General features: G+C 34.0%; 1 protein-coding gene across 12 annotated transcripts in view; it reads left to right on the top strand.

Annotated features, from left to right (window-relative positions):
• Window positions 1-15,030, top strand: part of CSNK1G3 (casein kinase 1 gamma 3) — a 128,351-nt gene that overhangs the window by 85,411 nt on the left and 27,910 nt on the right. For 9 of the 12 annotated variants that reach the window (XM_033853114.2, XM_019940909.3, XM_073802454.1 and 6 more), the window contains 3 exons: window positions 10,040-10,125; window positions 10,243-10,327; window positions 12,540-12,688. In XM_033853114.2, the coding sequence (XP_033709005.1) occupies window positions 10,040-10,125; window positions 10,243-10,327; window positions 12,540-12,688 (320 nt within the window). The remainder of the gene's footprint in view (window positions 1-10,039; window positions 10,126-10,242; window positions 10,328-12,539; window positions 12,689-15,030) is intronic. The other 3 variants (XM_019940908.3, XM_019940914.3, XM_073802458.1) reach the window with 1 other exon arrangement.

Here is a 15,030-nt window from a genome sequence, read left to right on the forward strand (position 1 = left end):
GTACATTTGTTATCATTGATGAACCTACACTGACACATCATTATTGCCTAGAGTCCATAGTTTACTTTAACGTTCACTCTTGGTGTTGTATATTATCTGGGTTTGGACAAATTTATAATGACATGTATTTACCATTATAGTGTCCTACAGAGTAGTTTCACTTTCTAAGCGTCCTCTATGCTTCACCTAATCCCTCCCTCTCTCCGGCCCCTGACAACCACTAGTCTTTTTCCTGTCTCCGTAGCTCTGCCTTTTCCAGATGCCATATAGTTGGAATCATACAGTATGTAGCCTTTTCAGATTGGCTTCTTTCACTTAGTAATATGCAGTTAAGTTTCCTCCATGATTTTTAATTGCTTGATAGCTCATTTCTTTTAGTGCTGAGTAATATTCCATTGTCTGGAGATAACACAGATTATTTATCCATTCACCTACTGAAGGACCTCTTCATTGCTTCCAAGTTTTGGCAATTATGACTAAAGCTGCTATAAACAACCTTGTGTAGTTTTTGTATAAATATAAGTTTTCAACTCCTTTGTGTAAATACCAAGGAGCTCTGTTGCTGGATCATGTGGTATGAGTGTGTTTAGTTTTGTAAGAAGCCCCCAAATTGTCTTCCAAAATGCTGTACCATTTTGCATTCCCACTACCGATGAGTGAGAATTCTTGTTGCTCAACATTCTCACCAACATTTGGTATTGTTAGTGTTCTGGATTTATACCATTCTAATAGGTGTGTAGTGTTACCTCGTTTTAATTTGAATTTCTTGATGACATATGATATGGAGCATCTTTTCATATGCTTATTTGTCATCTGCGTATCTTCTTTGGTGAGGTGCCTATTAAGGTCTTTGGCCCATTTTAATCAACTTGTTTGTTTTCTTATTGTTGAATTTTAAGAGTTCTTTGTCTATTTTGGGTAACAATTTCTTATGAGATGTGTTTTGCAAATATATTCTTCCAGCCTGTGGCTTATCTTTTTATTCTCTCAATGGTGTCTTTTCAGAGTGGAAGTTTTAATGAAGTCCAACTCATCAATTATTTCTTTCATGTATTGTGCTTATGGTATTATATCTAAAACATCATTGCCAAACCCAGGGTCATCTAGATTTTCTCCTGTGTTATCTTCTAGGAACTTTGTAATTTTGTGTTTTACGTTCAGGTGTCTTATCCATTTTGGTTATTTTTGAACGGTGAATGGTGTAAGTTCTGTGTCTAGATTCATTTTTTTACATGTGGATGTTCAGTTGTTTTAGCACCATTTGTTAAAAAGACTTATCTTTGCTCCCTTGTATTGCCTTTGCTTCTTTGTCAGAGATCAGCTGACTATATATATTTATGTGGGTCTATTTCTGGGCTCTCTGTTCTGTCCATTGATCTATTTGTCTGTTCCTTAGCCAATACCATACTATGTTGAGTGCTGTAGCTTTACAGTAAGTCTTGTAGTGTATTTTTTAACAGATTTTTTTCCATTCAACTGTATTTTTGCTTACTTTTTGTTGTTGCTGCTGGCAGCACTTTCTCATCTTTTGATTTGCTTCTTCTGACCTGATAGCCAAACTTACCGGAATTATATCTAAATTAAGAGAACTAGATTTCAAGAGGACTTCTTGAGGAATCAGATAAATGCATGTTCTGAGTTCCATTGCTCAGAAATGTATTTTTTCTTTCTGAGTTCTTGATATTGCTAGATTAGGTATCTGGATTATTGGGTTGTTGCTGCGAATTGTCTTGCATGATAGTGCTTTTTTTCTTTTGGGTTTGTGTTCTCACTTCTAAAAAACTCAAATTATGTCATTATGAAAAATGTAAATGAGCTCAGTGAATCTTGTGGGAAAGTTGTTTTTTCTTTCTTTTGTGAGGTGCCAAGGAAATGTACCTTTTAACGTTTTAGAAGGAAATATAAAGTGAAACTTCTATTTGCTTATAGTAATTTTTGTTTTTATTGTTTTGGTTACATATAAATAATGATTTAAACCTTCTTCAGTGAGAATTTTTGTTGTTCAACTCTCTTGTCATGCCTGTTTTTATTTAGTTAACTGACATGTCTTTTGGCCTCATTTTTTTGTTTTGCAGGGAAATGCAGTAGTAAATTTATTTTTGCTAGTATGCACATGTATATTAGAAAGTTTCCTACTTTTAAGTGAGGCTTTTGATTTTTTGGGGGGCAGAGAGGTAAATTTCAGCTCATTTAAAACAATATTTTTCTGTTGTTGAAAATTGATTAGAAATTCAGTTGAAATGGGAACAGTGCTAGGTAAATGAGGAATAAAATCAGTTTTAAAAAGAGAAAAATAATGTTGAGATGCAAGAGTAGAATTTTTAAATAGAAAAGGATTGCAGAGGTTTGTAATAAACATTTGATTGATTGGTTCTTCCTTGTTTTATGAAATGAAAAGAAGTCCAGATATGTGGTCTGAAATCCTGCATAATTTTGAGCTAGTCACAACCATTCTGAGCCTTAGTTTCTTTATTGGGTTATTATTGACACTTTGAATATAGCTACAGTGAGTTTTTTTTTTTTTTTTTTTTTTGATCCTCAGCCCCAGTCAAGCCTTCAGATGACTGGAGCTCCATCTTTTTAAAAAAAATGTTGTTATTATTATTATTTTTTTTACAATGGTGTGTTAGTTTCTGCTTTATAACAAAATGAATCAGCTATACATATACATATATCCTCATATGCCCTCCCTCTTGCATCTCACTCCCACCGTCCCTATCCCACCCCTCAAGGTGGTCACAGAGCACCGAGCTGATCTCCCTGTGCTATGCGGCTGCTTCCCACTAGCTATCAGTTTTACATTTGATAGTGTACACGTGTCCATGCCACTCTCTCACTTTGTCCCAGCTTGCCCTTCCCCCTCCCTGTGTCCTCAAGTCCATTCTCTAGTAGGTCTGTGTCTTTATTCCCATCCTGCCCCCGGGTTCTTCATGACCATTTTTTTTTCTTTTTTTTTTTTTTGATTCCATATATATGTGTAAGCATATGGAATTTGTTTTTCTCTTTCAACTTACTTCACTCTGTATGACAGAGTCTAGGTCCATCCACCTCACTACAAATAACTCAATTTCATTTCTTTTTATGGCTGAGTAATATTCCATTGTATACATGTGCCACATCTTCTTTATCCATTCATCTGTCAATGGACACTTAGGTTGCTTCCATGTCCTGGCTATTATAAATAGAGCTGTAATGAACATTGTGGTACATGACTGTTTTTGAATTATGGTTTTCTCAGGGTGTATGCCCAGTAGTGGGATTGCTGGGTCATATGGTAGTTCTATTTTTAGTTTTTTAAGGAACCTCCATACTGTTCTCTGTAGTGGCTGTATCAATTTACATTCCCACCAAGAGTACAAGAGGGTTCCCTTTTCTCCACACCCTCTCCAGCATTTATTGTTTGTAGATTTTTTGATGATGGCCATTCTGACTGGTGTGAGGTGATATCTCACTGTAGTTTTGATTTGTATTTCTCTAATGATTAATGATGTTGAGCATCCTTTCATGTGTTTGTTGGCAATCTGTATATTTTCTTTGGAGAAATGTCTATTTATGTCTTCTGCCCATTTTTGGATTGGGTTGTTTGTTTTTTGATATTGAGCTGCATGAGCTGCTTGTAAATTTTGGAGATGAATCCTTTGTCAGTTGCTTCATTTGCAAATATTTTCTCCCATTCTGAGGGTTGTCTTTTCATCTTCTTTATGGTTTCCTTTGCTGTGAAAAGCTTTTAAGTTTCATTAGGTCCCATTTGTTTATTTTTATTTCTATTTCTCTAGGAGGTGGGTCAGAAAGGATCTTGCTGTGATAAGTGTTCTGCCTATATTTTCCTCTAAGAGTTTGATTGTGTCTGGCCTTACATTTAGGTCTTTAACCCATTTTGAGTTTATTTTTGTGTACGGTGTTAGGGAGTGTTCTAATTTCATTCTTTTACATGTAGATGTCCAGTTTTCCCAGCACCACTTATTGAAGAGGCTGTGTTTTGTCCATTGTATATTCTTGCCTCCTTTATCAAAAATAAGGTGACCATATGTGCGTGGGTTTATCTCTGGGCTTTCTGTCCTGTTCCATTGATCTATATTTCTGTTTTTGTGCCAGTACCATACTGTCTTGATTACTGTAGCTTTGTAGTATAGTCTGAAGTCAGGGAATAGATACAGTTTTAAAAGATCATCTGTACGAAGCACTGACACATACTAGGATATTAATATGTTGGTTGTATATTTTATGTGATACCTATATTCCTGAGGAGCAAAATTTTAATTGACTCTTTACATAACTTTAAAATTTACTGGAGAACCTATTTAAAATAAGCTTTAATGGTACCTGTTGTAAAGAAAATTGTCACTTTTTAATGTTTCAGTTGCTTAAAGCAAGGGTTCCTATAATAAGGATTTTTGCCTTTGAGAAAAACCCATTTTCAAACAGGCCTTTGTAGTTAAGTGCTTTAAAAATGTGAACAGGGTTTAATAAGGGCCATATTACCTTTGGGAGAATGTTTTTCATCTAACACAATTGTTAAAAACCAGAAGGATGTATTCTTTAGTTACAGTGTTTCAAAGAGAAAGCCTTCCTCATGACTTCTATTTCTTGGCAAATTTTACTTCCAAATTTGTCAGTTGATGATAGAACACAAAGAAAGGAATTATGAGGGTAAGGAGCATTAGCAGACTGAGTTTCAGTAGTACATTTATTTTACTAGCTCGTAGTTGTGGCTTGAATTTTTACATACTGTGTAGGTTATGAGACTACTACTGTTCTCTGAGACAAGCATGTAGGCAAGATCACCTTATGATCATGGCTTATTGTCACTGTGGTAACTAAAGTCCCCCCTTGGATTGAATTCAAAGAATTGCCTTTATGGTGAATTCTTTTCCTTAATAAAGAATCCTACTGTAGGGCTCAGTACACTTGTCCCTTGGTATCCATGAATTGGTTCCAGGACCCCCTGAGGATACCAAAATCCGGGGGTGCTCAAACCCTTAATATAAAATCGCATAGTATTTGCATATAACCTACACACATTCTCCCATATACTTTAAATCATCTCTCGCTTATTTATAATAACTAATACAATGTAAACGCTTTGTAAATAGCTGCCAGCCCATGGCAAGTTCAAGTTTTGCTTTTTGGAACTTTCTGGAATTATTTTTTCATGGATATTTTCAGTCTGTGGTTGGTTGAATCCACAGATGCAGAACCCATAGATATGGTGGGCTCACTATATTTATATATCACTTAGCATTTAGCTTTAAAACCATATGCTATAATATACAGGTCTTGCTTGTATATTGATTAATCTGTCCCCACGTTTCATGTTTTTTGATGCTGTTGTAAATTTTATTGCTGTTCAAATTCATTTTCCAATTGTTTATTGCTAGTATAGAAATACAATTAAATTTTTTTTTTTGCGGTACGCGGGCCTCTCACTGTTGTGGCCTCTCCCATTGCGAAGCACAGGCTCCGGACACACAGGCCCAGAGGCCATGGCTCACGGGCCCAGACACTCTCGCGGCATGTGGGATCTTCCCGGACCGGGGCACGAACCCGCGTCCCCTGCATTAGCAGGCAGATTCTTAACCACTGTGCCACCAGGGAAGCCCCTACAGTTAATTTTTATATGTTGACCTTGTATCCTATATTCTTGCTAAAACTCATTTACTAGTTCTAATAGATTTTTTTTTTTAGGATTTTTTTACATAAAAAATCATGTTGTCTGCAAAGAAGGATAGGTTCATTTCTTCATTTACAATCTGAATATCTTTTAATTTTTTTTCTTGCTTTTTTTGTACTGACAAGAACTTCCAGTACAACATTGAATAGAAAATGTGAGAGTGAACACCCTTGCTTTGTTCCCGATCTTAGGGGTGCCTTTCCTCATGTAAGAATTGTATCGGTTGTAGGTTTTTCATAGAAGGCCTTTGTCAGAATGAAGAAGTTTCCTTCTTTTCCTCATTTGATGAGAGTTTTTATCATAAATGCATGTTAGATTTTCTCAAGTACTTCTTCCATACTTTTTGAGATGACCTTATGATTTATATCTTTTCTTCTTTAATTATGGAGAATTACATCGATTGCTTTTTGAAAGTTAAACCAACCTTAAAGTCATAGGGTGAACCCCACTTAGTCTGGTGTACTATCTTTTTAAGGATTTTGCATCTGTGTTGATGAGAGATATTTCCTGTAGTTTTCTTTGCTTATAATGCCTTTGTCTGGCTTTGGTAACGGTGTAATGAATTAACTTGGGAAGGGTTTCCTTCTCTTCTATTTCCTGAAAGAGTTTGTATAGAAATAGTATTGTTCCTTAAATGTTTAATAGAATTCACCAGTGATGGCATCTGGGCTTAGGGTTATATTTTGGGAAGGTCAGAAATTAGAAATTAAATTTTGTTTAATTGGTATAGAGCTATTCACATTTTCTTCTTGAGGCAGTTTTGGTAATTTGTAGCTTTCAAGATATTTGTCTATTTCATCTAAGTTGTTGAATGTATTGGCATAATGTTAGTTTGTAATATTCCTTTATCATCCTTTTAATGTCTGTAGGATCTGTCCTGATGTCCCCTTGTTGCCCCGATATTAGTAATTTGTGTTTTCTTTCCTGTATCCTAATGAGGGGATTAATTTTATTGAACTTTTCAAATAACCAGCATTTGATTTCAAAATTTTTTCTACTGGTTATCCATTTTCTCATTGTTGGTTTTCTGATTTGTCATTATTTTCTCCTTCTACTTACTTTGGATGGTCTTAGCATCAACATAGATAAGTGAATCATAATACAGTCTTGAAATAGACCCATACATAGAAGCTCAATTGATTTTTGAGGATGGTGCAGAAGTTATTCAAGGGGAAAAGATAGCCTTGTCAAGAAACTGTGTGAGAAAACTAGGCATCAATATGGAAAAAAAGGAATTTAAACCCTTACCCCACAACAAAAGCAAACAAACAAAAAATACTTCAAATGATTCATAGATGTAAGTGTTAGAACCAAAGCTATAGGATTTCTTGAAGGAAAAATAGGAGAAAATATTTGTGACCTTCTGTTCTTTGAAAGATACTGTTAAGAAAATGAAAAAAGCAAGCTACAGTGTGAGAGAAAGTATTTGCAAAACTTATATCTGAAAATGACTTATATCCAAAATATACAAACAGCTCTTACAGATTTATTATAAGACAAATAGTATAATTTTAAAAAAATGAGTAAAATGTTTGGAAATGTGACAAAAAGATATATGAATGACCAGTAACACACGTGAAACAACATTCAAAAAAGGTCACCAGTGAAATTCAAATTAAATGACAGTGAGCCAACACTTCATGGCCATTAGCATGGCTAAATTTGAAAGAGTGACCATACTAAGTGTTTGACAGGCTCTAGAGCAACTGGAAGTCTCATGTATTGCTGGTGGAAATATAAAATGGCACAACCCCTTTGGAAAACAATATAGAAGTTTCTTTTCTTTCTTTTTTTAAAAAAATAAATTTATTTATTTATTTTTGGCTGCATTGGGTCTTTGTTGCTGTGCATGGGTTTTCTCTAGTTGTGGTGAGCGGTGCGTGGGCTTCTTATTGCTTGGCTTCTCTTGTCGCGGAGCACGGGCTCTAGGTGCATGGGCTTCAGTAGTTGTGGCATGTGGGCTCAGTAGTTGTGGCTCGTGGGCTCTAGAGTGCAGGCTCAGTAGTTGTGGTGCAGGGGCTTAGCTGCTGCTCCGCAGCATGTGGGATCTTTCCGGACCAGGGCTCAAACCTGTGTCCCCTGCATTGGCAGGCAGATTCCTAACCACTGTCCCACTAGGGAAGTCCCTAGAAGTTTCTTATAAAGTTAAACCTACACTTTCCATATGATGCAGTAATCCCACACCTGGATATTTACCCAGAGAAATGAAAACATATGTCCACACAAAGACTTGTACAAGAACGTTCCTAACAGCCTTATTCACATTAACTCAAAACTGGAAGTTACTCAAAGGTCCATCAATAAGCGAACGGATAAATAATTGTGGCAGTTAAAAGTAATGAGGTACTAATGCATACAACAACAGGAATGAAGCAAAAGAATCCAGACACTAGGGTCCATACTGTATGATCCTATTCATGTGAAACTCTGTAAAAAATCAAATTTACTATAGAGTGACAGAAAACAGGTGAGTGGTTGAGACCAGGGGAGGGGGAGAATAACAGGCAAGGGGTAAAAGGGAATCTTTTGGAGTGTTGGAAATAATTCTTGATTGTGGCAGTACTTAGTTCTGTGTATTGTCAAAATTTATCAAACTGTACCCTTTAATAAGTGTATTTTATTATATGTAAAATTATACTAAAGTAAAAGAAGTTTCTTGTTTAGTGATTATCAAATCTGGTTGTACTTCAGAATCATCTGCTAAGCTTTTTAAAGTGTACATTCTTCTACCCTATGTCATACCCAAAGAATCAATGTTCAGCATTAGGCCTGCTCATTTGAGGTTCTTAAGAGTTTCAGAGGTGATTCTGATTCTCAGTGGGACTTCAAAAATAATTTTTTTTCTTCCATGACTTTTCATTCTTAAGACTCCTAGGATCTAATAAAGTAAAATTTTAGCTATAAAAGGCATTACTGATTTTTTTCATGAATTCACATCCTGCTTTCATTAATGGCTTTTAGAAGAACTTTATATTACTTATTTTGGAAGTTTGCTATTTTTAATAGCATATGCTTACATTGTTAAAATATGAAAAATAAGAAAAATTCCCATTATACCACATTTTTGAGTATATGAAATGAGCTATTGAAATGTCCTGTTTAGTCCTCCAGTCTCATACCCCTAATTACTAATGATTTGATGCATATTTTCTAGATATTTCCCTATGCTTATAGAACAGAGATATATTCTAATCTAGTTTTATATGTTTTTAAGTAGTCATTTATATATTTAAGTAGTATGCGTTGAGTGCCTGCTCTGTGGCAGCCGTTACACTAGGCCCTGAGGCTATTGAGCCAAAGCGATATCTGCTCTCCTGTGATGTTGTCAGATGGGAGGATAGATGTTGATTAAATAAAAACACAAACATATATATTAAAACTGTAGCAGGTGTTACAGAAGACAATTATAGAATATTGTAAGATTACATAGTAAAAATTAAAACCTTTTTTGACCCTTTTACCCTAGTTTGGTTCCATCCTTTGAAAACTTTGCTTTTTCTAAAGTATTTAGTACTGCTTGGGTAGTATGAGTATTCATTTGCATGAAACAACTTGCACATGAACATCCCCATATTAAAGTATTATTTTCTCCTCTCGGTGTTAGTCAGCATTCTTGTATTATTTTAAAATACAAAGAAGACTTAAATATTTAACTTAAGTGACAAAAAATTGAAAAAAGATTCACTCAGCAAATATTTGTAAGTACCTCCCTGAGTCTTGGTCTGTGATTATCATTCAGTTATATGCTATACAACATTCTGTTACTAGAACAACAGTAGCAACTTAAAGTGGCAATTTGTTCTGGCAGCATATTTTTGGTGCCATCAGAGGAGTTATTACTGTTGGAGTGTGTCAAACACAGTGCTTTTAAAAATATGTTACACAATATACTAATTGTATTTGATATTAATAGAGAGTATGTGGGGTGGAATTTTTGTGCTCATACAAGTTTAGGAAATGGAGAGCTAAAGTTAAACATTTTTAGCTCTAGGTATTTTCAAAACTTTTAATATGTTACATTCTGAATCTTTTAAGATGGAGCTGTAGTACACAGTGACTCTCTTTCTGATCATGGAACCCTTTCCTCCTTGCCTTATAGTTCTATGAATAGATATTTAAGGAAAGAAATAAATCTCCAGTAATATCTAAAAAAATCATAGTGGCATGTTTTAAAGATGCATGATAATTTTAATGTAAAACATTATTGTTTAAACATGATTTTTCTCTCTCCTAAGCACCAGATCTGTATTTTATATTTATATGCTGAGCTTTGGGGAATTAATTTACATATAAGGAAAGAATCATTTCTCCATTCTTGCATCCAAACTGGGAAAGGAAAATGAAATTTATGTTTCTCTTATATTTCAGAACAAAGTAGAAGAGATGACTTAGAAGCTCTAGGTCATATGTTCATGTATTTTCTGAGAGGCAGTCTTCCTTGGCAAGGTTTAAAGGTAATTGTTTTTGTGTTTCCTTATTGAATTTCATAAATTGTTAATATATTAAGGTACTGTCTTCCACGTATTTAATTTTAAAATTATGTCTCAAGATTCTTTTTCTTTCTGTTTTAGGCGGACACATTAAAAGAGAGGTATCAGAAAATTGGAGATACAAAACGAGCCACACCAATAGAAGTGTTATGTGAAAATTTTCCAGGTAATGAATAATGCTGCTTGATACATATGCTTATTATACACAGAAAACTAGAACTGTTCATTTTCATTGCTTAAGTTGATAAGTACTTTTTTCATGCTTAAAAAATATGATTCAAAAGATGTCAGCAGGACTTCCCTGGTGGCACAGTGGTTGGGAGTCCACCTGCCAATGCAGGGGACATGGGTTTGATCCCTGGTCCAGGAAGATCCCACATGCCGTGGAGCAGCTAGGCCCATGCACCACAACTACTGAGCCTGAGCTCTGGAGCCTGTGAGCCACAACTGCTGAGCCTATGTGCCACAACTGCTGAAGCCCATGCGCCTAGAGCCCATGCTCCACAGCGAGAGAGGCCGCTGCAATGAGAAGCCCGTGCACCACAACGAGTGGCCCCTGCTCGCCACAGCTAGAGAGGGCCTGCGTGAAGCAACAAAGACCCAACACAGCCAAAAATAAATAAATCAATTAATTAATTAAAAAAAGGAAAAAAAAGATGTCAGCATTTGATACACAGACCACAGGGCAATGTGTATATTCACTTTTGTAAAACAGTATTAATGGAAGAAAATTCATCTTTTAATACTGTTGACCAGTACCAGCTAAACTAATATTTTCTTCAGTAGCATACTTTTAATAAGTTGAAATATTTGCTTAGAAATACTAACTAAAGTTTTGGTATCCAATATTAGTCATTTAAGTCTCAATGTCAAGCTCAAAGGAGGTATGTGATGTATGATTTAGTCTAGTTTTCCAAGTACAGTAAAACCTTACTAACCTTACTACTTTTAGGCTAATTTTGTATTGGGGAGCTTTATGAAGATAGATTTGCTCTCATGTAGATTTTTGGCAACTCACGTGAAATCAACAAAAATTTACTTAAGATTCCTAAATCAATTAAGGGATAAGAATAATGTGTCCCTAATGTTTTAAAATACCTGTTGTGATTTATGCAATAACATTAAATGAGAACCAAACTTGAAGATAGAAGATGGAACTTACATCTCACTTCAGTATTTACAGGTTCTCCTGTACAGTGCTGGCATTATTATTGTAATAGTATAAGCAGCATAATCTCAGGTAGCCCTTTTTCAAGTTTGCTTTTATTATTCATTGACAGTAAACTTTAATTATGTATTTTGCTTTCTTGCTATAACATATAGAACTGGAAGATTAAAAGAAAAAATAGATTGATAGTACTAACAGTTTAGGTGTAGGCAGATTGGCTATACCTTATTAAGAAGCTTATACAAATTTCTGCAGAAAAAATGGGGGTGTCAAAGTAAATTAGCCAGGTGATTAGCTAGAAAGTGGAATAGTGGGAGAGTCACCATGTGACTGGGTCACTGGATGCTACTTTCATGCCTGTTAGGCTATGGATGATCCTTTTCTTATCAGCTGCCATGAACAAATTGTATCAAAAAAGCAGCTAGGTGTAACCTACCATCTCTTATAATAGTGCTTTTATGTGCTCTGATGGTTAAACACTGTTTTACTAATTGCTGACCATTTTGCTTATTGATTTTTATGGCTTTTTTTTTCTTTTACTTCTGGAAAATATGACCTTTAAAAAAATACATATCTCTAATATATTTGGGAATTATAATAGCATGCAAAGGTTTATGTATTATGAAATAATTGTTACATTTATGACCAGAAATTAAGAGAAGAATTAAACTGTTTTAGCTTTATGTTGCTAGGTCAGTTGATTAGAATACCATTTAACCAAGGTTAAGAATTTGAATCTTCTATTGGTCATTTAGCGTCACTGATTCTAAAGGAAATCCAGCAAGGTAGTGCAAATGCTTTCATGTATAAATCAATTCCTATCAGTATTTAAAATAATTTAAAAAAATATGAGCTTAGTATGGTGTTTTGTGATTAAATAATTATGCATTAAGTTTCTATTTCAACCTTGGATACTGTCCAAAGTTTCTATTAAAAATAATGTAAAATAAAAATTTTAGCCTTTCCTAATGAATTGAAACAAAAATAATGTTTGTTAAATCTCTGATTTATCTTTTGTCCCTATTTCCTTTCTTACCTTCTTTCCCCCTTTTAATTTCATTGTTATTAAGTTCATAATATTTTAAATTTTAGTAGAATTTTGTTACTTTTTCATGTTTTTATAATACCCTGTGCTTTTAGATATTTATAATTTTATTATTAATGAGTATTAGAAAAGTTTAATGAGAGACAATTTTTATTTCCGTTCTAGAAGAAATGGCAACATATCTTCGTTATGTAAGAAGGCTAGATTTTTTTGAAAAACCAGACTATGACTACCTAAGAAAACTTTTTACTGACTTGTTTGATCGAAAAGGGTATATGTTTGATTATGAATATGACTGGATTGGTAAGCAGTTGGTGAGTACTCTAGGCTATATAATAAAAATAAAAGTTTATTTGTAGTACTTAACCTTCTTTTTCATAGTACAGATCCTTTATTTAAAAAGAGTTGAGAACAAATAATTTTTTATTTTGAAGTATAATTGATTTACAATATTATATTAGTTTTAGGTGTACAACAGTGATTCAATATTTTTATAGATTATACTCCATTTAAAGTTATTACAAAATAATAGCTATATTTTTCTGCACTGTACAGTATATCCTTATTGTTGATTTATTTCATACATAGTAGTTTGTCTCTTAATCCCATACTCCTGTCTTGCCCCTCCCCCCTTCTTTCTCCTCACCGGTAACCACTAGTTTGTTCTCTATATGTGTAAGTCTGTTCCTATTTTGTTATATACATTTGGTTGTTTTATTTTTTAGATTCTACATATCAGTGATAACAGAGTATTTGTCTTTCTCTGTCTGAGTTATTTCACTAAGCATAGTACTCTAGGTCCATCCACATTGTTGCAGATAGCAGAATTTCATTCTTTTTTTTTATGGCTGAGTAATATTCATATATATGTGTGTGTGTGTGTGTGTGTGTATCCATATCTATATGTGTATCATCTCCATATCTTCTTTATTCATTCGTCCGTTGGGCACTTAGTTTGCTTCCATATCTTCAATATTTTGGCTATTGTGAATAATGCTGTTATGAACATTGGGGTGCATTAGTGTTTTCGTTTTCTTTGGATATATACCCAGCAGTGGAATTGCTGGATCATATGGTAGTTCTGCTTTTAGTTTTCTGAGGAATCTCCATACTGTTTACCATAGTGGCTGCACCAGTAATGCACAAGGGTTCCATTTTTTCCATATCCTCACCAACACTTACTATGTCTTGTCTTTTTTATAATGGCCATTCTGGCAAGTGAGGTGATATCTCATTATGGTTTTGATTTGCATTTCTCTGATGATTCGCAGTGTTGAGCATTTTTTAATGTACCTGTTAGCCATCTGTATGTTTTCTTTGGAAAAATATTTATCCAGGTTGTCTGCCCATTTTTTAAAGGGTCTTTGTTTTTTTTGGTATTGTATGAGCTGTTTATAAATTTTGGATATTAACCTCTTGTAGGTTATATCATTTGCAAATATTATTTCCCATTCAGTAGGTTGTCTTTTCATTTTGTTGATGGTTTTCTTTGCTGTGCAAAAGCTTTTAAGTTTAATTAGGTCCCATTTGTTTATTTTTGCTTTTGTTTCTCTGCCTTAAGAGACAGATCTAAAAAATATTGCTACAATTTATGTCAAAGAGTGTTCCGCTTATGTTCTCTTCTAGGAATTTTATGGTTTCATAGATAAAGGTCTTTAATCCATTTTGAGTTTATTTTTGTATATGGTGTTAGGAAATGTTCTAATCTCATTCATTTACATGTAGCTGTCCAGTTTTCCCATCACCACTTATAAAGAGACTGTCTTTTCTTCATTGTATATTCTTGCCTCCTCTTTCATAGATTAATTGACTACAAGTGTGTGGGTTTATTTCTGGGCTGTCTGTTCTACTCCATTGACGTATGTGTCTGTTGTTGTGCCAGTACCATGCTGATTTGATTACTGTAGCTTTGTAGTATAGTCTGAAATCAGGGAGTGTGATACTTCCAGCTTTGTTCTTTTTTTCTCAAGATTGCCTTGGCATTTCAGGGTCTTTTGTGGTTCCATATACATTTTAGGATTGAGAATAAATAGTTTTTTAAAGGGTTCATTTTATTTCTTTTTTATGGATGTTTCAGGTAGCATAATATAAAAATTATTCTTTGAATTTTGTAAAAACCTTACATTTGGAGTCTACTTTTTAGAGTGATGAGTTATTTTGAATGTTTTACTTCTGATTTAGTTCTTAATGTCAAATATACTTTTTAAAAATATAATATTCTAGTGATAACTTTTAAAAGATCAGCTAGTTTTTTTCCTTTAGTCATCTTTCAAAGCATTTGTAATTTTAAAATATGTGTTAATTATTCTAGCAGTTTTAGGTTATCTTGGAATAGATTGATACTTATATATTGGAGCATGTTTAGGTTTTTAAAACTGTACCAAGTTTTCATAGTTAAAAAAAAAATTGTCTTGATCATAACTGTGGGATGGGTGTCATTACTTAAATGAAGTTATCATTAAATTCTTTCTTTGAAGTGGTGACTTCCAGAAAATCAAATATGTATTCTCACTAGTCTTTTATTTTTAAATAAGTAAGAATGCCTTACAAAATTTTCTGTAATTATGGCTCACTGTTAGCAAATTTTTTTCCAGATTTGGAACTGCTGAACTCTCAGATTCAAGTATTTTTGAACAACTGACTTACTTAAGCGTTT

This window comes from Tursiops truncatus, chromosome 3, assembly GCF_011762595.2.
Source record: "Tursiops truncatus isolate mTurTru1 chromosome 3, mTurTru1.mat.Y, whole genome shotgun sequence".
Taxonomy (NCBI): domain Eukaryota; kingdom Metazoa; phylum Chordata; class Mammalia; order Artiodactyla; family Delphinidae; genus Tursiops; species Tursiops truncatus.